This window comes from Colossoma macropomum, unplaced genomic scaffold (assembly GCF_904425465.1).
Source record: "Colossoma macropomum unplaced genomic scaffold, Colossoma_macropomum, whole genome shotgun sequence".
Classification (NCBI taxonomy): Eukaryota; Metazoa; Chordata; class Actinopteri; order Characiformes; family Serrasalmidae; genus Colossoma; species Colossoma macropomum.
The window spans coordinates 21,210,675-21,234,431 of record NW_023494790.1 but is presented as its reverse complement, the minus strand read 5'-3'; the positions used below and the strand labels follow the sequence as shown (position 1 = coordinate 21,234,431).

At 38.5% G+C, this 23,757-nt stretch overlaps 2 protein-coding genes across 2 annotated transcripts; one reads left to right on the top strand and one right to left on the bottom strand.

Moving 5' to 3' along the window:
• Positions 1 to 345: 345 nt before the first annotated feature.
• map3k8 (mitogen-activated protein kinase kinase kinase 8) lies at positions 346 to 10,264 on the bottom strand. The gene is made up of 8 exons (XM_036572509.1): positions 10,148 to 10,264; positions 9,004 to 9,350; positions 8,123 to 8,293; positions 6,066 to 6,327; positions 4,970 to 5,076; positions 3,363 to 3,515; positions 1,947 to 2,193; positions 346 to 1,866 (listed from the first exon to the last, which is right to left on the bottom strand). Exons 2-8 carry the CDS (start codon positions 9,322 to 9,324, stop codon positions 1,739 to 1,741), a joined length of 1,389 nt encoding a protein of 462 aa, XP_036428402.1. The 5' UTR covers positions 9,325 to 9,350; positions 10,148 to 10,264; the 3' UTR covers positions 346 to 1,738.
• Positions 10,265 to 10,703: 439 nt separating this feature from the next.
• Positions 10,704 to 23,457, top strand: LOC118809320 (mitochondrial poly(A) polymerase). Its single transcript, XM_036572508.1, has 9 exons — positions 10,704 to 10,871; positions 12,117 to 12,280; positions 12,677 to 12,898; positions 13,716 to 13,940; positions 14,665 to 14,873; positions 17,801 to 18,027; positions 18,551 to 18,643; positions 20,248 to 20,321; positions 22,460 to 23,457. Exons 1-9 carry the CDS (start codon positions 10,718 to 10,720, stop codon positions 22,829 to 22,831), a joined length of 1,740 nt encoding a protein of 579 aa, XP_036428401.1. The 5' UTR covers positions 10,704 to 10,717; the 3' UTR covers positions 22,832 to 23,457.
• The last annotated feature ends 300 nt before the right edge of the window (positions 23,458 to 23,757 follow it).

Here is a 23,757-nt window from a genome sequence, read left to right as displayed (position 1 = left end):
GTAAGAACGATACAATGTGTCAAAAATATGAGCTGCAAATCTGGCAGAGTAATTTAATGTATTGCATGTAACTTTGTTTTTGCATTGCTTTTTAGAACTGTCCAGTTGCATTTATGGAATTTATGTTATGGGCAACTCACAAGTTACACCATGTAAAGCCAGCCTAATGCAATATGTTGCAATCAAATCATTACTGTTGTCATTTGAAAGTGGTTGAAACTTGATTTTTTAGGTTCAGTTAGAGATGCTAATAAAAGAGACAGAGATTTGGTGCTAATATGATATATTATAATATAATATATAATATAGTATAATAAAAAAATAAACCACATGGCCACACAATTTATTAAAACGATTTATTTACTGAATCTCATTAAGCACAGATCTTACAGTATGAAATTACTACATAACTCCACATCAAATAATGAAAAATGAAAGTAACCATTTATAAACATCTTTCATTTCATAGCCAGTACACCTTATGTAACATTTAAGAATATGATTAAATGAGGCTTTGTACCTTTGTTTTCCTCAGATGACAGAGCCATTATCTTGTACATGAATCATGCTACAACTGTAAATGATACAAGGTGATCTTTTGCACTGCAACTACTAAACAAAACCACATTCCATAGGAATGACATTTAGCATTTTCTAGAAACTTCTGAAAATGACAGTAGTACTCAAAATCCAAAATATGCAACCTAGACACAACCATTTAACAATCCAGCAACTGTCATTGTTTCATCAATCAAGTTATATCGTCCAACAGATAATGCTAATAGACTTTATTACCATATATCATAATGATTAAATTCTGTATGACAGTGGAAATTAAATGCTTGAGCACACAGGCTCTCAAACAGGATTTGATCCTGCAAATCCCACCACAAAGACAACATTGACACCTCATTACCTTACAAACCCGAATTTAAGATATGTAAGTCATATACAGTTCATTAATGTGCTTTTCAACACTTTTTTTTGTATTTTAAGCTTGTCTAATATTGTTATGGTACAATAACATTGTGAAGAACTAAAAATACATGTTCTTAAATTTCTTCTCCAGGAGGTCCACCCTCATAGTTACAAAGAACATTAGTAACCTCTGAATATATCACCACTACAGAGTTGTGCAGTACATTTATGGAGAGACGGAAAGTGACACATAATGCGTTTTCCCCATAATGTGAGCTGATATTGAAGTGATGATGCAAAGGGGAGCCACAGAATGCAGGATGTGGCTGAGCATCATATCAGTCCAATGCGTCCTTTCATTCTCTTAACAGTAACATCGCACAGTGAAACAGTTATAGAAGGCAATACTTCATTTTAAGCACTTTTTCAGGTGAGATTATCTACAGTCCTCAAACTGTCACACTTATGATAACCTGACTTGCAGCCAGTACAATCCACAGTTAATACTACTACTCATTACTAGTCTCTGCCTGACACTGCTAAGTTATCTCTTGTGGTTGCTAAGCCAGACTGGCAGGAATGGGTAATGTGAGCACCTACTTTTGGCATAACGTCTCCAGCCTGCTGCAATGTAAATTTAGGCTTGCTAAGCTGTCAATGGCACTTCCTCTAAGATTGAGTTGCCAGTGACCATGCTGGCATTGTTCATAGTTTACTACTATAAACAGGATCCATATGTGCACACCTTCAGGCCTTTGGCACCTCAAGTCCAAGAAACATGTATATTCTCAAGAAAACAAGTTTCCTTAAAAAAAATCTTTTAGCCATATTCTGTAGTTGGTGGCCCCCTCACAAAGTTGTAGTAGCCAGTTAGAGCTCCAAGGTCTATGTAGAGGGAGCCTTTTCTTCTACAGGGGCCTGAATCTTCAGTGTACAGCGAAGAGGAATCTAAAATAAGAAGTGAGAAGGTTAAGGCATGCAAATGCGTAGACTGACAGGATGTGTCAGTGAGGGTGTGTATGCGTTACCTTGTGTACTGTCTGTCATTTGACTCTGCTGGCGCAGGAGCGGATGTGTGCCCTCTCCAAGTGCGGAGTCCAGGCTCCAGCAGCGTGGCTGGTCTTCTCGAGACGGGTGGAGGGCCTCTTCGTTCAGGAGCTCTGTGGCGGAGCTCCTCTGCGATGGGACTCTCTCCAGTGCCCGCTCCAGGAGGCCTCGCATGGCAGGGCTACAGTCCTCTGATATATCCTCCAGAGGAGGAGCCTGCTTATGGATCTGGAAAAGGGGATAGAGAGGACAAAATTGTTAACATTATAAGCCCTCAGAGGTCCTGGTTATTGCTAGCGATAAGCATGATATTCAATTTTTCACTGTTTTATTTTTACATTAATTATTTCTCACTTGAAACATGCAAAGAAATTCTGTTAAAAGGGCAGACTTTAACTTTCAATCAATAGCACATTTGTGTTTATAAATAGAAGAGAAGCTATTTTATTATGATTTGATTTAGATGCAAAGTTACTTTTGGTGTACACAGTCTTGTTTTGTGGAAAAATCAAATGGAAAAATAGACATGCAGACTTGAACCTAACTCAACTGTAGACGTAATTATGTAACTCTGTAATTATGATATAAAATTTGAATGATACAGCAAAATGACAGTAATAAGCTTTAAACAAGCAGTATTGTAGTTTCATAGTGGAATATAAAGCAATTAAAGTACACATTACTGATGTCTGCACACAAAAGAGGAATATGTACAAACAAAGAAATGAAAGTTTGGGCCAACAGGCTGAGCCCCCTATATGTTGATCTGTTCTAAAGGCAAGAAATATCTGTTTCCTCATCTTCTTTTTTACAGAGGATTTATTCTGATTAATGAAACATGGCACCACGTGCCTAGCTTCATGTATAGTAACAGACAACATAAAGGAGAACAGAAAAAACTAAGCTTTTTGAGGAAGCGTTTCACAATAAGTCCGGAAGCTGTAAATGGAAAGGGGCCAGTCTAGATCATGGAAAAGAGAACTAGCTATCACGCTGCATAAACACAATGACCCTCTGATACTGTCTTATCTCAAAGGGGAACATGAAAACACTGAAGACACTGGATGGTATTTGAAGCTCTAGGAGAACATGGTGAAGTGATAACCTCCACCAACGTAGCACTCGCGGTTTGTGTTATGTGGTTCTAAAATGTAGGAGGTGTTTAAAGCAACGTCTGACCACAATACGGAACTTCCTCCACATAGTCACAGCCTGAAACACGTACACAGCCAGACGTGCAGCCAAGACTATTAACAATTATATTTATGTAGACATTTATTGGGTTAATTTATTTATCAAGGTGCTATATTAAAGAAAGTGTTTGTTTATTCTTTGAAGGAAACACATCTACACATTAAGAATTAAAGCTCCTGATATAAATCCTGAAGTATACTCACAATGTAGAGGTAAGAAGGGTATGCTGAGCGGGGGTATCTCCTGACCCAGGGGGGGCTCCCAGTCTGCATGTGAATAATGGAGGTGCCCAGGCTGTAGATGTCTGTCTTTGTGTTGTGGCCTCTACACAAGACCAGCTCTGGACTCATGTACATCTGGACAAAGACAGAAAACCCCATGGTGATTATTTTTAAATACGCATGAAGACACCTAAACCTGATTAGCAAAATGAACCTGATATAAACCCTGTACATGATGTAAACATAAAACTTCTTCACACTCATAGCTGTCTTGTACAAAAATGTTTCTTTAAAGACCCATCCATTGTCTATTGGTGCTTCTTTCTTTGGAACAGGTGGGGAACCAAGGTCCAAAGTCCCACACGGTTTGGTGATTTCCAGTTCTAGCACACCAACTAAACCTGGAAATTAACTGATGAGCTTTATCAGGAGTGACTGAGCAGGAAAATCACTAAATACTTCCAAGACTGGAGTTCCCCACCCCTATTCTGTTGTATCACTCCAGAGATCTTTTTCAGCACCTGTATTATTTGTTTAAACTGTACCTTGTACAATAATATAACAAATCAGCTCATCAACTGCTTAGAATCTACTTGCATAAGAAAATGTTTTGGAGTTTTATGGGAACATTTTGTTTGCTGATTATTTCCTTGTCCTGAATAGAGTATTGCATAACTCAGTGCAATTTAATATTTCCCAGATGGAAAACATGATCTGTGGGGCAGCAGTGAGTCTCCTCCAGTATTGTAAACTCACTGTCAGCCCAAAATCATTAAAATATCACAGTCATGAGGAAAATAAATGAAGCACTTTAACATTTAGCACTGTGGAACAGACTGTACTGTAAACAAGAGCCATACTTTATCATGGGGACTTTTAAAGGGGCTGTCAACAGAATTTGAAAAAACATCTGCTTGCTGGACTTTCCAGCCAGGGCTAAACTAGAAACTGTGTGTGTGTGTGTGTGTACTTCAGGGATTTTCCCAGTGAGAGGTTCAATCTAAAGTAAAGAAGGCACACAAAGTAGAGGGGTTTCTATGCATTATGGACCTACTGCTTTATATTGCTTGCAACTCTAAGCTTCATTTCATCAGTTGTCTTTCTGCTGCCAAATCAAATGCATCCAATTATTACAACACAATTTATTACATTACATTGTTGATGTCTTGCGCATATGTTATAGCACAATGATCTGTAAGCAGTGAGTCAACGCACAAGGATTCGGATTCAGGCACAGACTTGCTTTATGAGATCTTCTGGCCTCAGGCCAGTCATTAACCCATCTCTGTGAACTCTAAAAGGGATGATTTTCTACTGCATCCGAAGACATTTTCCCCAGACATGAATTTGTAAAAGATATAGCGACTCAGATATCATAAAAGGTTGAATAAAGGTTCAGCCTCTTGTATCTTACTTCAGTGACCTCACATTGAGAAAACCAACCAAACTACATACAAAAAGAGCACCAAAGATTCTGGTCTCCAGTGCTGCTGTTGCCTTAAAATAACATATTTTATATGCCCTTCTTATTGCCATGTGAAAACTTGGTAATGTTTTTATTTTATGTGAGTTTAGCAACACACACTCACCTCAGTTCCTCTGAGGTCTCTAGGAACGTACACATCCTCCGTCATCTGTACTGTTAAACCAAAGTCCACCAGCACAGCTTTAGCAGACATCAGCACGATGTTACTGGCTACAGAGAGAGAGAGAGAGAGGGATAAGGAAGATGAGTTTTGCTGTCATCAAGCAACACATAAAATATGATCCTCATCATAAAACATTTTTAGATGCTCTGTCAGAAATTGTCAATGCAGGTGTGCAGCTTGTTGCATTGCTATGTTTCTGCAAAGGTCTCTTGTTTTCAAGCTAAAATAAGGACATGAGTCAGAAGCTGGTGGATGGACAGATGGCCACAAAGCCATAATTTCCTCTCCCCTATTCTGTCACTGACCCTTAATAACATGTTTATTCATATATTTATAAGTCAAAATCATCAACCAAAAGACCAACAGTTTACACTACAGGGTTGAATGCTGTGATAGATCAGTGGTCTCTCTCTGTTTTCATGTCTCTGGCTGGAATTTCCAGATATCTAAAAGGTCATGAGTTTTAGTTCTGATTGGCCCTCAGGCTGGCTAAGTGGGAAAGAAATACTGTTGAGCACAGCTGCCCTCAACTTCACTGTGACTTGAATTCAGCTGTGTTTCCGGACCTTTCAAAAGTCAAAACACTTCAACCAGCCTGTGACCAAAAAAAAACAAATGGCAGCACTTCCTCCAAATGGCCTAGATTTCAGTTCCTCTGAAACGGTTGACTGCCCTTTACCAGACAGAGGTGTAATCTGATTTACCTGAAGACCAACAATGCTGCGTGTTTGTATCCTGGCTTGAAGCCATCTGCGTTTTCTCAAGTACAAACAGTCCTCGGCGCATATAAGAACATTTTACCCACAAGTGCTGAATTAATAAAACGGTATGTTGGTCAGATTTGGGCCAACAGAAATCCACAGCTACAACTGCCACCACCTGTATATCAACTGCATGCGTAGAGATTTTGTGCAGTGCAAAGCCTAAATACAATTCCTTAGATCTAATACTGGTCATAAACCTACCACCAAAAATGCCCATAATAAACATGTAATGCAGTGATCTAATACGTTTTCAGAAGAACTCTTGGACTCACGTTTGATGTCATGGTGTATGATGTTATGTGAGTGCAGATATTCCAGTCCACGCAGAACCTGCTGGGACACCCAGATGATCTCAAACTCTCTCATGGGGCCGCAGCTCTCCAGCTTCTCCAAAACTGAGCCTCCTTCTCCTGCCTCCATGAAGAGGTGCACGCTCTGCTCCCACAGCAAAGCCCCGTACAGCTCTGCGATGTTTTCATGACGAAACCGTGCCTGGATCTCTACATCAGCAGGTTTGAAGTGCTCCAGAGGGATCTGCAGAAAGTTGATGAGGTTGGGAGATGTTCAAGTAAAGATCTTGAAGGAAAAATCTGATTTTGCCTTGACTCTAAATGTAGGAGATGAGCCAAGGCAAGTAATGGAAACTTATGTACAACAATTAGCACTGTGCAAACTGCATGCCTACACCATCACACACTTTCCTCAAACCATGTAGAGTGGTTCAGCAATCTAAATTAGACTTGCTTATGAGGTTTATGAAACCATGACATACTGTTATTTATAGAAATCAACAAACATATGTGTAAAATTCAGGCGTCAAGATACCTGCTTCTTCTGTTTTAAACCATGTTACAGGCTTTTGTCTTTTTTTAGTATTACATGCAAAAAATACCAATCTTCTTGACTGATCGCCTATATTTGGAGTAAAAAGTTATGTAAATTTGGGGAAAGTTATGTAAATTTGATTCTTTCCTGAACTATTTCCTGCTCCACAGGACCTACAGGACATACTTTCTGCAGACATGTAAACTAAGCTGGTTCGCTCTTAAGATCAGACTTGACAAGTATGCCATGCATACAACACTTTTATCCTTACTGCTGCACATTGTAAAAAGTCATAACGCCAGTTTCCCAAACCCAGATTAAGCCTAATATTATGCTAAAAAGAATCTCTACTAGAGATTCACAATTGGCACTGCAATTTAGGCTGAGACCAGGCCTAATACATGTCTAGGAAACCAGACCATAAAGCACACAAGGGAGGAAAATTGCAGGGGAAACTGTGAGAAACGCAGATAGCATTAGTCAGCAGGTCTGCATCATTTTTACAAGAGACAACTGATAGTGGGACACTCCCAAAGTACATGTGAAGTTGTACCAGCAGTTCCAGTATTACCTATTTGACAGTAAATGCCTATATGACATTTCATCTGAAGCCCTAAGAGTGTGGTATAACCTTTGAGCCTTTGAGTGAGCTGCATTTCATTGGTTATGTCTATGCCTTTAAAGCACTATTCTATTCATGAAACATGCTGTTTTTAATGGTCTCAGTAAACTTGTTACACAGAGAACGCTTTATAATCTGGCTTGTCTCTGTGCATTAACAGCGTAGCATAGCATTGTCCCTGGATGCCCTCTGCACTTTGTGTGATAGAACATGGGGAGTTCCTGTCACATTTCCTTTCTTGGCTGCTGTAAAAGGGCTTAACACTAGACCTCCAAAGAGCATTTTAGGGAAATCAGGTTCTTTCCTAGCACATGCTGTTCCTCTTTTGAGAATATTCTCTCATTGCAGCAACAGCTAGAGTTACAGCAGATCAGTTTTTCTTTTTCTGTTCCTCAAGTTATGGCCCTTGTGATTAGTACATGAGCAGACACATGATGAAGCTGTACAAGTTTGTGACCAAACATGTCACTTAGACTTCTTTACCAAGTTAGAATCTAGGAACACATTAGATGCATTTGATTACACATGCATCCGGAGCACATTTTAATGAAAAGTGCATTAAGAATAAAATTGATAAAGACTATTGTTCTTAATATTATAGAGAGCAGTGCCTTTGTTCATTAGCCTCTTATAATAACTATGTGAAAACTTTCTGTAGGCTTCTATAAATAGCACCAGTAGGCAAAATGTGCATGCACCCATTCTGAGTCTTTGTACTGCTCTTGTTAATATGTAACAACAGTTTAAAACTGCCTGTAGCCTAACAGGATGTACTGTAATACACTGATGGGAATGGGAGTTGTGTCCTTGACTGGAATTCACAAACCGAATGAGTGGGAAGTTGAAGAACTTTGGCTGACATTCCTGCATTCTTGGACTTACCCGCTTGCATGCCATCCGCTTGCGTGTTTCGGTGTCCTGTGCCAGGTGAACTTTACCAAAAGAACCTTTTGGAATGTGGCCTGAGCCTGGCGCCTTGTACGTCAGTCTCCATGGAAACAGAAGCACGTCCACGTCTATGCGATAGCGCCCTTCCTTAATGACCATGTCACTCTGCACAAGCACAATGGGGAGTGCACATGAGATAGAGACCATGAGACAAATCAAATGACGTTAATGAGACATGCACAGCCGCAGTCACACTACTGTGTGCCAAGAAACTGGGTGGCCATATGGGCACAATGTATTATTACAGACAAAGAACCAATGTAAGGTATTCATGAACAACCATAAAACATACAGCACATGCACTGAATAAATGATACATGCTCTTGAAGCATCTTCTATGATTAAGAATACTATATACTTAACAATAGAGCCTTCACTGTATTTATGGCGCACACACATATATATACATACATATATGTATAACTACAAATCTACAAATACAAATAACTACAAATCACTGTCTGGCACATACATACACATATATGTGTGTATATATATATATATATATATATATATATATATATATATATATATATACACACACACAAATGCAAAATGCCAACAAATCACTGCAGATTAATTAAGAAGGTATTTTTTTTATTTTAATAATAATTATTATTAAATAATAATTAATAAACATGATATTTTGATAAATAGCATGTTTATTAATTATAAACATGATATTTTGATAAATATCATGTTTATTAATTATTATTTAATATAAACAGATAAATAATAATTATTAAATAATAATAAATAAACATGATATTTTGATAAATATCATGTTTATTTATTTTTAATATAAAGTATCTCACCTTGTTCAGGAGAACTCCAATCTCTTCCTGTAGCTCCTTCAGTGTTGAGGCTGATGTATTGGAGACCATGTTCACAAACGCCAGCAAATCAGACACAGTCCCATACTGGACCTTTCCCCTATTCTGCACGTGTGAAACCAAGCCACCTAAAGTCTCCTCATTTTCATCCATTTCGTCCTGTGATAGACACTCCTCGAACAGCACACCTGATTCCTCGTCTTCTCTCTCTGAGTAGAGGTGCTCCACTGCTTGGATGATGTCTCCAATATTCATGTGAGCCAGAAGAAGTTCTATCCCAACATTGTCATTCTTGAAATCCATTTTGGATTATGAATCTACTCTGAAGTCTGGAACAGAGAGCTTTGGTTAGACTTACATTTGTTGCAAGTGCACGCTTCAAAAAACTTTTAAACTTTAAAGAAAAAGTTTAACTCAAAGCGAGCTCAGATGGATTAAGGCAGATACAACATGCCAGCTGCTGTTGAAGCTGCTGAGCCAGTTTGCTGTTTGCTTTACAAATGAAGGGAGTTTTTCAAGAGGAAGGGAAGCCTCACAAATAACAGCCCCCTCATATTCAAATCGTCTACAGTAACGGCTGCCAACAGTGAACAAAACAAGTTTTTAAGCTGACAGAAATGCTGCTGAAGGGCTGTCTGCTAAAGAATCCCAATACATTAACATTTCTACAGTACAGTAATACCATAAGAACTTCTAGGATTTCTATAGTGGTGTATAATACATGTATAATAACTTATACTAATTTCACTTACTATAATTACTGTAATCCTGTTTTACGGTTATATAATATTTGTATAGTATTCTGAAGTAAACGTAGCACTTGAATAAATTAATAAGTGATAAATGCTGAGATCTAACTGCAGCCATTCACACAGAACAGCCTACATCACCTGCTGTCTGACGAGGATAAAGTTGGCTTCAAATTCCACCTTAAATGGTGCTGCAGTTACACTGTGGTCCCTCTCGTGCCAGGGGTGCAACCGCTGCACTATTTAAGGTGGAACGGACTATTCGAATAAGAAGCTAACTTCAGCTTCAACGCTGTATGGCGAGCCCAGTCAGTCACTGGATTTCTCTTCATTAGTCTTTCTTTAAATGATAAAGTTGGAGATAACTTTCTACGTACCTTCATAGATTTGTAGATCAGTTGAAGTAGGTAACCTCCGTCTGAAACGCTTCAGGGCTGTGAATGTGTCCTGTGAGACACTGCAGTGCTGTTTTCTGCTTCGCTCCGCCTCTTGGCCTTTAGTCACATCTGCGTCAACTGCGATTTCGTTTTTCTTTTCAGCCTCCTCGGTTTTCTTATAGGCCGAACTATCTTGCCACTTCCTTGGTTTGCTTCTGTGGAAAAAAAAAATCAAAGGATAAAGTTGATCTGTTTTGTGACTCGGTTTCTGCACGTCAGCAATTTTAGCCGCATTTACGCTGGTTGGCACTCAAAGGTTTAGGGAAAAAATGTGAAATAAAACCAGTCGGTGTATAAATATTCCACTTTGTAAATATTCGTTCCTAATGAAATACATGTAACTTTAAAAAGACTGCAAATGTGTCAAAAGGATAAATGTGTTTTAATGTCTATTAAAACGCCAATTTAATGTGTTTCTCAACTTCTACTCTGAAACGACAAACGACATTTTTGGTCCCTTCGTAGCACCTGTAGAATGAGAAGTGCGCATGCGTCCTTTAGAGCGTAGCAATGGCGGCCTGCTTTAGCGTGTGTAGGTTACATATGAGGGGAGCGGACAGGCTGCTTAAATTATGTCCAAACTCGGATTTACAAGCACAGCGGAGGCTCGCTAGGACCACCTTTGCAACTAAAGCCCAGACAGTCAACAAGACGCTTCACGCTGGTACGTTAAAGCGGCCTAAGCGACATTACTGGTCACACGAGCCTCATGATATCAGCCCCTCAGCCGGATCTCTGAGCCGTGTGAGATACAGAGAGAAGCTCTCTCTGTCTTAATATTTCACTCTCACACTCAGCATGGACTTTGTTCATCTGGTTGTCTCTTTACTTTGCTGGTTTGCTAAAGAAGGGACTGCCAGTCATGTCACCGACACACTTAAAAAGATAGTTCTTTAGGAAAGGGAATGTGTTGTATGTAGTTCTGTGTAGCAGCAGAGAGGTTTCTTATATTGTTAGGGTGTCAAGCTTTAGAGCAGGGGTGTCAAACTCAACCCCTAAAAGGGCCATATAAAAAAAAAAACTCTACAAATCTATGGGCCAGAGAACATCTGTGTTTTTATTTGATTGTTAAATAACATTTTGGTTTTGCTGTGTGTACTGCACACCTTTTCATATTTTCTGAATGTTCTAAACAGTATAATGAAATCTAAAACTGTCACTGAAAGGCCCGTCGGTCTCTTCTGATGGTCTCCCATTTGCTGCCTTTCGTGGAAACCATTGCCAGTTGTCAACTGGGCATCTTGGCACATCCTGTGTATTTTGTATTGTTTACAGCTCAGTTGCTCAGGTTGCCATTTTTCACAATAGTATGCTACTTTGTAATCTTTTGTAATCTTTTTTCTGCACCAAGTCAATATAAAGTATGTAATTACAGCCCTGAAGATTCACTTTGCATAATATCGGCAATTAGTTATTGTGGTGTATGATAACCTCGATTATCAGCACAAGGCGAATCATTTCCCTAATGTTTGTATTTATTCTTGTTTATGTAGTCGGTGTTCTCTGGCTTTTAAGCGCTACACAATGAGGAATTTAATGTCTGTGACCCTGAATGTGCACTATATATTGCTGCTGATACTACTACTGAATATTTAATTTATTAATACAACTTACTGATTTGACCATTTCATTATGGTGTTTCAGTGGTAGAGCCCCTGTTTGTACAGCTTTGACTTTTTATGCCACATTTATGGGAAATCTTATGGAAACTGAAAGGGTCTTCTTAAACAGCAGCAATCTGTCCATAATAGTTTCTGCTGTTCTGTAGAAATGGGCTGTATCTCAAGTGACTTCCTACCTCCTCTATAGTCTTGAAATATTGACTTCTTCATCCAATGTACTGTATGTCCAATATCCACCCATTATGTTTCACTTATGCTTATTCTACATACTTTTTAATCATATTTAGCTCCAACAAGTGTTGAGTCCTTTTCCTCGATCCAAGATGAAAGACGTGAACGAGCTGAGAGGTCTGTCCTGATCAGCTGCCCTCCCAAGATCAACGAGAGAAAGTTTTTAGATTACTTATCTAAACATGGGGACATAAGAAACTATTTCTTCTACCAGACCTATGTGAGTAAATATAAGGCAGTAGATGTGTTTTGCTGTCTAAGCTAAGCTGTTTGGCTTTGGAATCTTTTACTAAAAACTGTTATTAACAAACTTGTTTCATGCTTAGTTAAAATGATTGGCATACTTAGGCCTTTCTGCATTGGTAGCAGCTGACGCATTCCTTTGCATTAAGCCCTCTATAGTTTTCCTAATATGATCTACTGGATGGGCTTCACTAGGGCACCTAGTAGATAAATAGAATTTTTAGTTTTGCAGTTCTGAGCATAAGCCTTCATTATATAGTATGTGTTTTGTATAGGCTAAGTATTGCATTAAATGCATGCTTCAGCATGAAATGTCCCCCTTTGATGAAGACGTAATATCTTTGAGTCCTAATCTGTGTCCATCGTTCCTTAGGGCATGTATGCTGTGGTTGAGTTCTCCAGCAAAGAGAGCATCGCAGCACTACAGGGAAGTTGTACCATACCGAGTGTCCAGCACGAAGCTTCTGTGCCTTTCAAATCTCGTCTGCTCTCACTAAAATGGACTGGGTCAATTGGACCAACCACGCTGAATTGTCAAGAACAGTTGCCAATTTCCATTAATGAGCTTATCCAGCAGCTGTCCAAACAAGAGAGTGTAAGTTACCATTGACAACCTGGAAAGTGAATTTGAGAATATTATACCTTCAAGTCAAAACTGTGACCAAAGACCAGAAGTTAACAGCACTCATTTTTGTAAACTTTGTGTCCCTTTAAATGCAGTAGATCGCTCGAATTTATGAACAAACATTTAAGAGAATTTTAGTTTCTCTAATGATTTTAACAAGTTATGGTTTCACTGCTCACAGATTTTGTTTATATTATACCACTGAAAAGTCTTAAGTGTCAAGTAAATATACAGTTTTATCTGTTTCTTTTGCAGTAACATGAAAAACTTTGGAATATTATCACTTGTTATATAAGCAATTTTTTGTTATCTTATGTACAATAATAACTTGTACAGTGAATTTAAATACTTACAAAGTTTTAGTCAAAATACATTTTAGATGCTTTATTAAATAGCTCAACAATTCTTAAATGATGTACTCTTGTATTTACAACAGTATGTATTTACTTTCATTTGTTTTTTTCTTATGTGTGGTCAGATTAGATTTTATATATGATGCATATTAATTCTGGATATAAATTTTATTATAATTAAATTCTGTACACTTTTTTTCTTTTAGAATCATTTACAACTCTGTTCATCATGCTAAAGTTTCTTAATTGTTTTTTTTTTTTCTCATCTGTAGTTTTTTACTAATTTTTTGAAACCTGTTAAGTTACATAGGACTGACATATTAGAATTGTTTTATACACTTACCTGCAAGCAGATTTTTTTTTACTGTTGAAATGTGTGTCTTTTGATTGTGTCTACATTTTTTTACATTTTCCATCACTCTGTGTGTTCCCAGATAGATCAGCAAATGCAGTGCCTGACAGAGGCCTATCAGCTCACAGAGGAAAACATCAGTCTGCGCTTCTTAGTGTGCTCCCTGCTCAGAGACATTGCTGCTGCTTATTTCCCAGAGTGCATCATTAGGCCTTTTGGGTCCACTGTGAACAGCTTTGGAAAATTGGGCTGTGACCTGGACATGTTCTTGGATCTGGATGGGGTCAGTGGGCAGAATAAGAAAAAGGTCAGTCTTTATATGTTTCTATGAGGTGTCCAGTGGCTCTGGATCAGTGGTTTCCGACCGTGGTTCAAGAGGAGCCCCTGCCCTGCTCTAGATCAGAGGTTCCAAATCATTGGGCGAAATGAAATTAATATTATTTTAATAGCATTTTTTAAAGCCTAATCCTTAATAACTTTTATAAAAAAGTTTAAACGTATTGGCATATAGAACATCTCTGTATGACCTTGTGCATGCATGTAAGTTGCTATTGGCTGCTTTTAGCCGAGGGCTAGTGTACGTGAAGAAGTCAAAAATGAATAAACTGACAACAGTAACAAACATTTTATTGTGCCTTCAAACACGATGCCAGGATTTGATGAAGAAAAAAAAAGCAAGCATCATTTAATTTAAAAAGCATGTTGACAGCACATTGAAGTGGCAGAGAAAACAGCTGGCAAGAAAGTACAGACTGAAAGATCTGCTGTAGATCTGTTACAAGGAGCATCAAGTTTAGGAGAGAATCAGCAGCAGAGCCACATTTAGCAGATAATATAGCAAATCAATATATATCGCATCAGTGCTTGCTGTTAAAAAGGTTGGAAACCCTGCTCTAGATCCTTTAAGCTGATCAGTTGAACACTAGATGATGTTTGGCTTTTCAGTTTTGGCTTTTCACTCCAGTGCAGTGTTTTGTGTAATAGAATATCCTCTGTGTAATGACTGTAAATCTTCTGTGTGATTATGTCAGGGCTCAGGGCTTTCTCTAGAGTACCAGGTGAAGAGAGGAGCTTCCGAGCGGAACGTCACTCAGAGTATCCTGTCTGTTATCGCCGAGTGTGTGGATCAATTCAGTCCAGGCTGTGTGGGTGTCCAGAAAATCCTCAATGCACGATGCCCACTAGTTAGATTCTCACATCAGCCATCAGGCTTTCAGTGTGACCTCACAGCAAACAACAGGTAAAGTGACCATGTAACTCTCAGATTTCATAATTTTATTATTAATATGAGGAGTTTGCCATAAGAGTAACCCTGATCCATGGTAGAAAATTGTGAAGTATATTTCTGCCCTTTACTGACTGTAATCATGCATGCAAACTCGCTGCCTTTCAGTGAAATTCTCCATTTTAAATGATGAGTATGCTGTTCATGTGAATCGTGTAGATGTAATGTGTTTTTAGTTTTAGGAATGGTGTCTGTGAGAGAGTGATTCCCCCCCAAACACAGCACCGCAGCAGCTAATGACCAACATAGAGATAAAGCATTTTAGCGACTGTCTGCAAATTTCATTGTGAGGTTCAAGCGCTGTGTGCTATTATGGAGCCAGTAGAACATGTGATGGGCAAAGTTTTTAGAATGGCCTTCATTTATAGTAGATGTGGGGTCTCAAAAAGATCTCTGCCAAATTTTGTACACACTGACATTTTGACCTTGGTATGGTGAGCAGTAGAGTCAAAATACATAGAAAACAGCATGTTTGATGTTTTTTTAACATAACTTTGATTTGCATAGTTGTTGAACTCAGTGAACTAAATAGTCCATCAGCAATTACTCCTATATAGGATGCACACAAATTGTGAAAATCACAAAGTTTCTCGTGGAAACGATACCGCCGGATCCCACCACAGAGGATTGGTTTCTGAGCTTGTCACATTTTTAATTGCTCGTGAGTTTTCCTGTCTGGTAATTCAAGGGTACATTATGCAGCCGCTTCTCATTTGACATAGGGGTCTGCTTTATCTACAGCATGACCCCACATTTATCCCGCTAGGTCAGGATCGGAGGGCAAAGCGATACATGAAGTGTTTTATGAATGCAATAGTATCATTCATTCATTCATTCATATTGATTTCTTTTTTTTTGGGGGGTCATTTATTTTCCCTGTACTTGTGTTTTACATGAATTCTATCTCTCCTTCAAGTTGTGGTCTATATTAACAACATATGCAAATGAAATGTGCAAGCAAATCTCCATATAATTATTCGTCACAGAAATGTACCCTGATTCTCAGGATTTCTGAAAGTAATGTTACTAATGCTTATTGCTTGTATCTGGAAAGTTACCAACAGTAACATAAAACCGAGGGAGAAAGAGAAGTGGGACACCATGTAAAGAGAATGCAATTGTGTGAGCAACACTGAAACTGCAGTCTCACACAAAATGAAGTAGAGAGACTGAAACAGCCAGAGTGAAAATTTACTCTCCTTCTCAAGAAAGATTTTGAAAGATGGACAGCAGAAGGGGGAGAACAAAACTTCTTAAGAACAGCACACTAATACAATAGAGAAAACAGTCAAAGATGAGTTTTATGTAGCAAATTTCACTTCCACGTTAAGCGTTGTCTTTATCTGTGAGAGTGTGGTGCCTGTACAGCTGCTGACACACAAACACAGTGCCTTTCACTGGACTGAGAAACTGCTGGGAGATTCCCATCACTCTCAGCAAAACTATAGATGGCTGCAGGCTAACTAGACTGGCTATAGTGGAAACCCTAAAATGAGAGAGAGACTGTACTTTGATGCCAGATTCTTCAGAACTTCAAGGGTTTTTTTTTTCATGGCAGAGAAAATTATTCAGACTGCAAACGTGTATTAGTAATAAGTTATTGGAAAGCCCTTTGTTTTCAGTGGAGCTTCAGTCTCCTTTGGAAGTTTTGTACTTTTTACAGATGGAAATTAAATTAGATCAGACCTGCTGACATTAGCTTTAGTTGTAATGAGTTGACATTATAATCTTTTTATTGACATTTTATTTTATTTTTTTTTAACTACTATATGTAATGTATGCCAGTGAGGTTTAACTTCTAACTGCTCTGCATTTTCCCCGAGATGCTTGTTTTTGTCTGAAAATATGCTGTCATGTGTTTTGGCACTAAACACTTTTTGTCCAGTTTGTATTACTGACTGGTTGGTGTTCAGTTGGCTAGGAAATGCAAGTATAAGTATAAAATCACTTCAAAATGTGACCCCTTTTGATCAGTGGCTTATTACTGCCCTCTTGTGGATGATTTGTGAAAGTCTTTAGTCTCATTTAGTGGATTTGGATTCAATGCATGTGTTTTGTGCTGAATTAAAGGGAAAACATCATTCAATGTCTGATGCACATTCCTAATTAGTTGACAGTGATCTTATAGTGCATGGCATTTTATTTTCTTAAATGATACTGTGTACTAGACTAGGAGTTTTTTTCAGTTTCCAGTGTATGTATATTTGTAGGGTTTATGCTTTGTAGAATTTTAAACCATTGATCAGTTTTCACCTGTGTCTCTTACTAATGAACCACTGACTCACTTTCTGAAATTGAAACCGAATAACAGCATTTTTGCTCATTTGTTGGCATGTTTGAATGTTTGCAGACAACATAGATGTACAGTTTTAACCCTTAGACTACAAGTTTATTGTTCAGTGATTACTTGTTATTCAATAACCATAAATTATTAGGTAAGCTCTGTGAAACCAATGATTGTTTTCAGAACAAAACACTTTATCTCTGTTCTTGCCATTTTTCATTTCTGACATAATTTGAAAATACCAACTGTCCTTTACATTGTATAAAAATGTCATGACGAATGGATCAAACAATTTTTTCAAAATTATTTTGAATAAGATCTCTTCAACATTAGCTTACAGTGAAAGTTCAAGTTTTTACTTCTCCTGAAAGCTGTTTTATTGATACAAGGGTTTGTTCCAACAGCCACAATAAGTTTTGTAGTGTTAGTCAACATGCAAGTTATACACAAGTCCTTGCCATTTAAATGTTTAATATAATGAATCCAAGTTCAACAGAGAAAGTTTGATTCCTTGTTCTAATATGTATTTTTTTGTTGTTGTCGTTTAAAGAAGAAGCACTACTTCGTATTTTATTTGTGGTTCCATGTGTGTCCACAGAGTGGCGATCAAAAGCTCGGAGCTGCTGTTTGTGTATGGATCGTTGGATGCGCGTGTGCGGTATCTGGTGTTTACAGTGCGCTGCTGGGCTCGTGTGCACGGCATCACCAGCGGCATTCCTGGAGCCTGGATCACCAACTTCTCCCTTACAGTGCTGGTGCTGTTCTTCCTCCAGCAGAGGACACCTGCAGTGCTGCCCACTCTGGACCAGCTCAGAGACCTGGCAGGTATTCACTCTTTCTGTACACACTGACTTTCAGGCCTCCACCTCTGTATACAGTTTCTGATGTTCTTTCAGTTTTGCTCTTTAGACTGTACTTGTTTTTCCTCTGAGGTTATCTCTCTCTGCTGCTCCTTCTCCCTTGCTTGTTCCCCCTGAGTTGCAGTGGTGGTAGGGGGGCGTTTATATCTGTTGGGCTTTTTTTCTTCTCTGTAGTGGGTACCTTGGCTCACAGATCAAAGCTTGCATCAGACAATCCTCTTTCATGTACAATCCAGCATGGCTCTAGGACAATAAAGGAGTCCTGGCATTTCTCGCGCTCTCTCTCTCTCTCTCTCTCTCTCTCACTCTCTCATGCTCACTCTTTCTCTCTCGCTCACACAGACACAGAGTTATTGGAGTCAACCTCAGTCAAGGGTGTTGAAGCCAGTTGTGATGTAGAACGTGTCTCTCATCACAAGGCCGTATAATACATAAACTGCTGTGTGTGTGTGTGTGTGTGTGTGTGTGTGTGTGTGTTTCTTCCTTAGGCCCATCAGATAAGTGTGTCATCGAGGGAAATGATTGCACAATTGTCAGTGACCTAAGCAAGATTAAACTACAGGGAAACACAGACACACTAGGTAACATTTTTTATCAGATGTCACACCCAGTGATGATAATTGCCTTGTCATGAGAGAAAATCCAGTGTTTTAGCTTTGTAGCAAACAAATTTATAAACTAAGGCTGAAACAGTTATTTGACACTTTCAATAAAATCAGCAACAAAAGCTTTTTTTTATAAAGTGACATCCAACCTAGAGTAAGTCAATAACTTAACCTGAAAAGGGCAACAATTCACCTGTAGGGTCCTGCCTATGTGAAAAGGTAGTGAAAGAAACAGAACAGTTATGGTTTGAAAAGAAGTAAGGTCTAGAAGTTTACTCTCAAAACAAAAGAAAGCGTAGCCATATACAGTACTGTGCAGAAGTCAGAGGCCACCTTTGTTTATTTAATTTCCAGTCAAAAAGTACAAGTTATTCATGTTTTAGCTTCAGGAAAAAACAGCAAACTCAGAAAATTCTGTAGAAGCCTCAATGACTAAATATAGTATCATATTTTCAGTGTTTAATATGTCAACCCTTTGCTCTTATTAGAGCTTCCAATGGGAGACTTGCTTTCATTCTTAGAAGTTGGTTGCATTTTCTGCTTCAAATGATCCAGGTAATCCTGGATTAGACTCATCAGTCCATAGAGCCTTACTCCGCATCATATATCCAGTTTTAGTTTTTTGTATTCGAGTGCAAATTTTCTTTTGCGCCTATTTCCTTTTCTCAATAATGGCTTCTCACATCCCTTTAGACCAATAGTGTTGTGCTCTCACAGTGGAAGGATGGTCAGAAACACTTTTGGAGTTTCCAAGATCTGAAGCAAGAGCTGAGCTTTGATCTCTCAAAGATGAAAGCTTTAAGGCCTATTTATCTGATGGTGACAGTTTTGGTGGTCTGCTAGGTCTTGCACAGTTGTTGGAGTTCCATTTTCTCTCTATATTTGAATTATTTTTTGAACTCCTGTTTTTTCCACTTATTTCCCTTTGATTTTACCTTTCCTTATGCAAGTGGGTTATTTTATATTTCATCTCCTGAAAAATTACTTTTTGATTGAAAAAAATGAGTGGTCTCTGAATTTTGCACATACAATATATGCAAGTCTGACAGAACTTTCCATGGAAGCACAACATCTTTAATAATAAGCTTCCCCTTCAGCTTCAGGAAAAAAAAACAGCAGAAAACATATATTCATCAGAAAATACAATATGTAGAAACATCTATAACTAAATATAATTTTTTCAGTATTTTGTTTCTGTCCTTTGTCTTACAACTTCCCCGCAATATTTTCTTCAAAAATACCCTGCCTTTGATTCTGAAACAGCGGAACAGTCAATTAATATAGCTTTCTGTCCATGCCAGTGTTCTGACAAACCAGAGCAATGCAAATTCAAATTTGTGATTTGGCGGAATGAACTGATGTTCCCCTTACAAAAATTACTAACGCTTACCATTTTACATTAACACTCATCACTGGAACTTCCTCACCACTTTTACTACTTTAAAATTATAGGAAAGTGTAATTAATTTGATACATTAATGAAACAAAGCAGTGCATGCTTTTTTGTGTTTGGTAACTTGGCTGTTTTAGACAGTATTCCAGTGTCTATATCAGCATAATGTATTTTGTTCTCTCCACAGAGAAGCTGCTGCAAGAGTTTTTTGAGTTTTATGGCAGTTTTGCCTTCAACAGAAGCTCCATCAACATCAGGAAGGTGAGTTACGTACACAGACCCACAGTGTTCTGCTTGCTGTGCAGTGGGCCATATTCCATATCACTTGTTCACATCTGGCTAAAACAGTAAATAAAAAAATGAAATGGTCAAAGAAAAAAGGAAGGTGTAAAATCCTTGGTGTCCTTGTATTCATTCAGGTAAGAAAGAACTGACTCCAATAGTAACCAATACCATTTTGCTTTCCCTTCCCACCAATCAGTGATGCGTCACAGTATGGAAGGAAAATGCATCATGATTTCAGATTCCTGTTGACTGTGGGAAGTGCACATGTTTTCAGAAAGACTCACTTGTTGTCTTGTGGTCATCTGTTTAACGTGTGAAAACCCATGCTTCTTTCAGTCTCTAACAGATTCTAATCGCAACTTATTAGGAAGAGCTACAACTTTTTTTCTTACTAAAAGGATTAATCACTTCCACTGTGTGTGGTCAAAAGCCCATCAGATAAGTGTCAACTGTGGGGATTTTACTGCATGTATTCATTGAACTAAAGCGCTGTAGAGGGAAACCACCCATTTACAAATACATGCGGAAAGTGCTTGCATGCATGCATGCACACAGCACATGTATGATATGCGAATGGTTATAAATATTATAAATATTCTCAAATTTAGCATACAGGCACATTTCACTGCCCACAGCCACTTAGCCCTCTGTCCCTTTCTACACACACACACACACACACACACACACACTACACTTACTTCAAGGTTCAGCACTCACTTTGCCATGGCAGTGCTGATGTATTGAGGGACTGCTGTTGTAAATGTCAGCCTTGGCCTCTGGCTGTACCTCTTCTGGGGAAGCCATCATCTATCCTGAAGTCATTTATCCTGTTTTTATCATTTTGTCCATCACATCTCCTCACTGAGAGGATGAACAGTCAGCTTCTGGACTGTTAGATATGTACAGATATGTGCATATTTATGCATATTTACAGGGCCTTTTAATACAGAGGACCTCAAAACTTTTTTTTTGTTAGAGGGAGAGAGAGAGTTTGTTAATAAGGTGCCTGTTGGTTTTCTCTGTTACACGTTGTAATGTTAGCTTTATCTACCATATGGCTCTTAACCTTCTGATTATTTTACTTGACGTTAAATTTAGCTTGAGCACATAGAACTGAAAATAAATGCCAGCATGCTTTGGAACTAGAACTTGATTCAGTGGGACTCACTGCAGTTAAACAACCAGGCTAAATTGACTGGGTTTTATCCCAAGACAACTAGACCTACCCTAGAAAAAGTAGAGAAAGTTCCTCTGTTCCCTGTCTACTGCTGATCAGAAAAAGGTTACAAATAATATTAAATAATATGTACATATTACATTTTATTTACTTTTACTATTAAAACATTGGGTTGTTATTGGGCCTTTAATTCCCTACGATAAATTCTGCTGCAAGTCTCTGCTGCAAGTTGCCCAAAGTCAAAAATAGCAAAAACCATAAAACAACACAATAAAAACATAGAGACCAGTTTAAACAACAAAAAAGACAATAAAAAAAATAAAAAAGGCATAACCATAGCAATAACACAAAAGAAAACTCTCATACAGAGTTGAGAGCCAAGAAATAAATGTGTTTTATTTCCAGAGTATGATCTAAAAATTTGCCGTTTTTTCTTTACAGCTTAGATATCCTGGTGGTTTAGATGGCGCTGTTAGCACACAAGTCGCCATGAGAATTCACACCAGAAGGAGCTCAATAATGCACGTTTACTGTAACATCGTGTTGGGTTGTCCAGTACTGTACTAATTAATGTCATTTTTAATATAAATTTTCATGAAAACAGCTAATATTAAAAGTTTATAAACTAAAAATACAATAAGAAGTAGGTCAAAACTGCAGTGAATTACATATATTGGTTGGGTAGGGATGATGTAATCAATTATCTTAATCTTCTAGAACTTATTGTGCTAATTAATCTTAGATACGTTCATCCAAGCCTCATGTGTACATAAGTGTCCTGTGTTTTTTTTAAGTTTCTCATCCATTAACATTTGATTGCATGTGATTTGTAGCACTTTTTTGGCTTACAGACAGTTTTAGCTAAGAGCTACTATGTGTAGTAGCTTTGCTTGAGTGAACATGTGTCTGAAAACATTCCCTGTGTCCTTTTCCCCAGGGAATAGAGCAGAACAAACCTGAGGCAGCTGCTCTGCACATCCAAAACCCATTTGAGCCCAATCTAAACGTTAGCAAAAATGTTAACGCTACACAGATAGAACGGTTTGTGGCACTCTGTCGAGAGAGCGCCTGGTTGCTCCAGCAGGGGGAAGTGCTTAAAAGAAGTGCTGCCCAGTCAGCTGACCAAATCCCTCCATGGGGTCTGGCTGCCCTCCTCTTGCCTTCAGTTGCTGAGTCTGCAGGGGTGAAAGGTCGCAGGAAGAAAAAACGTGAGCCAGCAAGTGAGAGGATAAAGACTTTGCTGCAGTCCCTGAAGAGCGGCCGTGGAGGAGCAGGTGAGAAGCAGAGCAGTGACGATCAACGCCACTAGAGGGCAGTATGCTTCTTGACTTTGAAGAGATCTAAGGAAGCATTGAGGAACATGTTTCTCTCTGCCTGAATTGGTTATACACTCAGAGAGGATATGGTCAAGGATAAAGTCTTGAGAGGTGCAGCTGAGTGGGGCTGTGATAAGTCCAGCCTGATGAGGAGGAGTGGCTGTTTGACCCTTACACAGTAACTGCCTTTAAAAGGCCAAACCAGCCAGGTCTGTTTTAACCACAAGAACACTACAGAACCACATCCACAAAACATGCAATGTTTATGTTTACTACTCTCACACAGTTTCTGATTGAGGTGTTGAGGGGTATTTTTAGGTGTCTTTAAAAAGGATGTCTGAGAGCCTGCTGTTTCTGTTCAAGGTGAACAGTGGTCAAGGTTCACTTGTCTTGGCTTCATACTCACTCAGTTCCTCTTTAAAAGATTTCTGGTACTGAAGTGCCAGTCAGACAGCTGTAATCCAGATCCCTATAGAGTGTCTGTGGTCTTGGGAAACATGAACTTCACCTTTGAAGGTAAGCGTATAAGTGTACATATAAGGTAGAAATGCAGATCTACCTTTATCCCACATGTATAAATAACAAATGTTTTGTATCGTATTAAATAACACTTTCACAAAATGCTGGTTTTTGGTTGTTTTCATGTGTATCATTGCCAGTCGTGTTGAAGGACCTTTTTAAAAGCTTCTGTATAAAGCTGGACTAATATATATGTGTGTGTGTGTGTGTGTGTGTGTGTGTATGTGTGTATATATATATATATATATATATATATATATATATATATATATATATATATATATATAATAAACAAGCAGGACTCCACAAAACCGGGGACTCGAAGACCATCAAGGCTGAACGTGTTTAGAGTTTTGTAGTGGTGAAGGATAACTTTGGTGGTAGGGGGTTGGGGGAAAAG

What these genes read in the sequence shown, in the direction of transcription:
- map3k8 (XM_036572509.1), bottom strand. Translation starts at nt 9,324, where the DNA reads ATGGATTTCAAGAATGACAATGTTGGGATAGAACTTCTTCTGGCTCAC. An exon ending in ACCCTTCTTACCTCTACATT is followed by an intron (nt 2,194 to 3,362) that starts GTGAGTATACTT and finishes CCCCTTTTCCAG; the next exon opens with ATCCATAAGCAGGCTCCTCC. An exon ending in AATGACAGACAGTACACAAG is followed by an intron (nt 1,867 to 1,946) that starts GTAACGCATACA and finishes TTCTTATTTTAG; the next exon opens with ATTCCTCTTCGCTGTACACT.
- LOC118809320 (XM_036572508.1), top strand. Translation starts at nt 10,718, where the DNA reads ATGGCGGCCTGCTTTAGCGTGTGTAGGTTACATATGAGGGGAGCGGAC. An exon ending in GACCTCACAGCAAACAACAG is followed by an intron (nt 14,874 to 17,800) that starts GTAAAGTGACCA and finishes GTGTGTCCACAG; the next exon opens with AGTGGCGATCAAAAGCTCGG. An exon ending in GCTCCATCAACATCAGGAAG is followed by an intron (nt 20,322 to 22,459) that starts GTGAGTTACGTA and finishes CCTTTTCCCCAG; the next exon opens with GGAATAGAGCAGAACAAACC.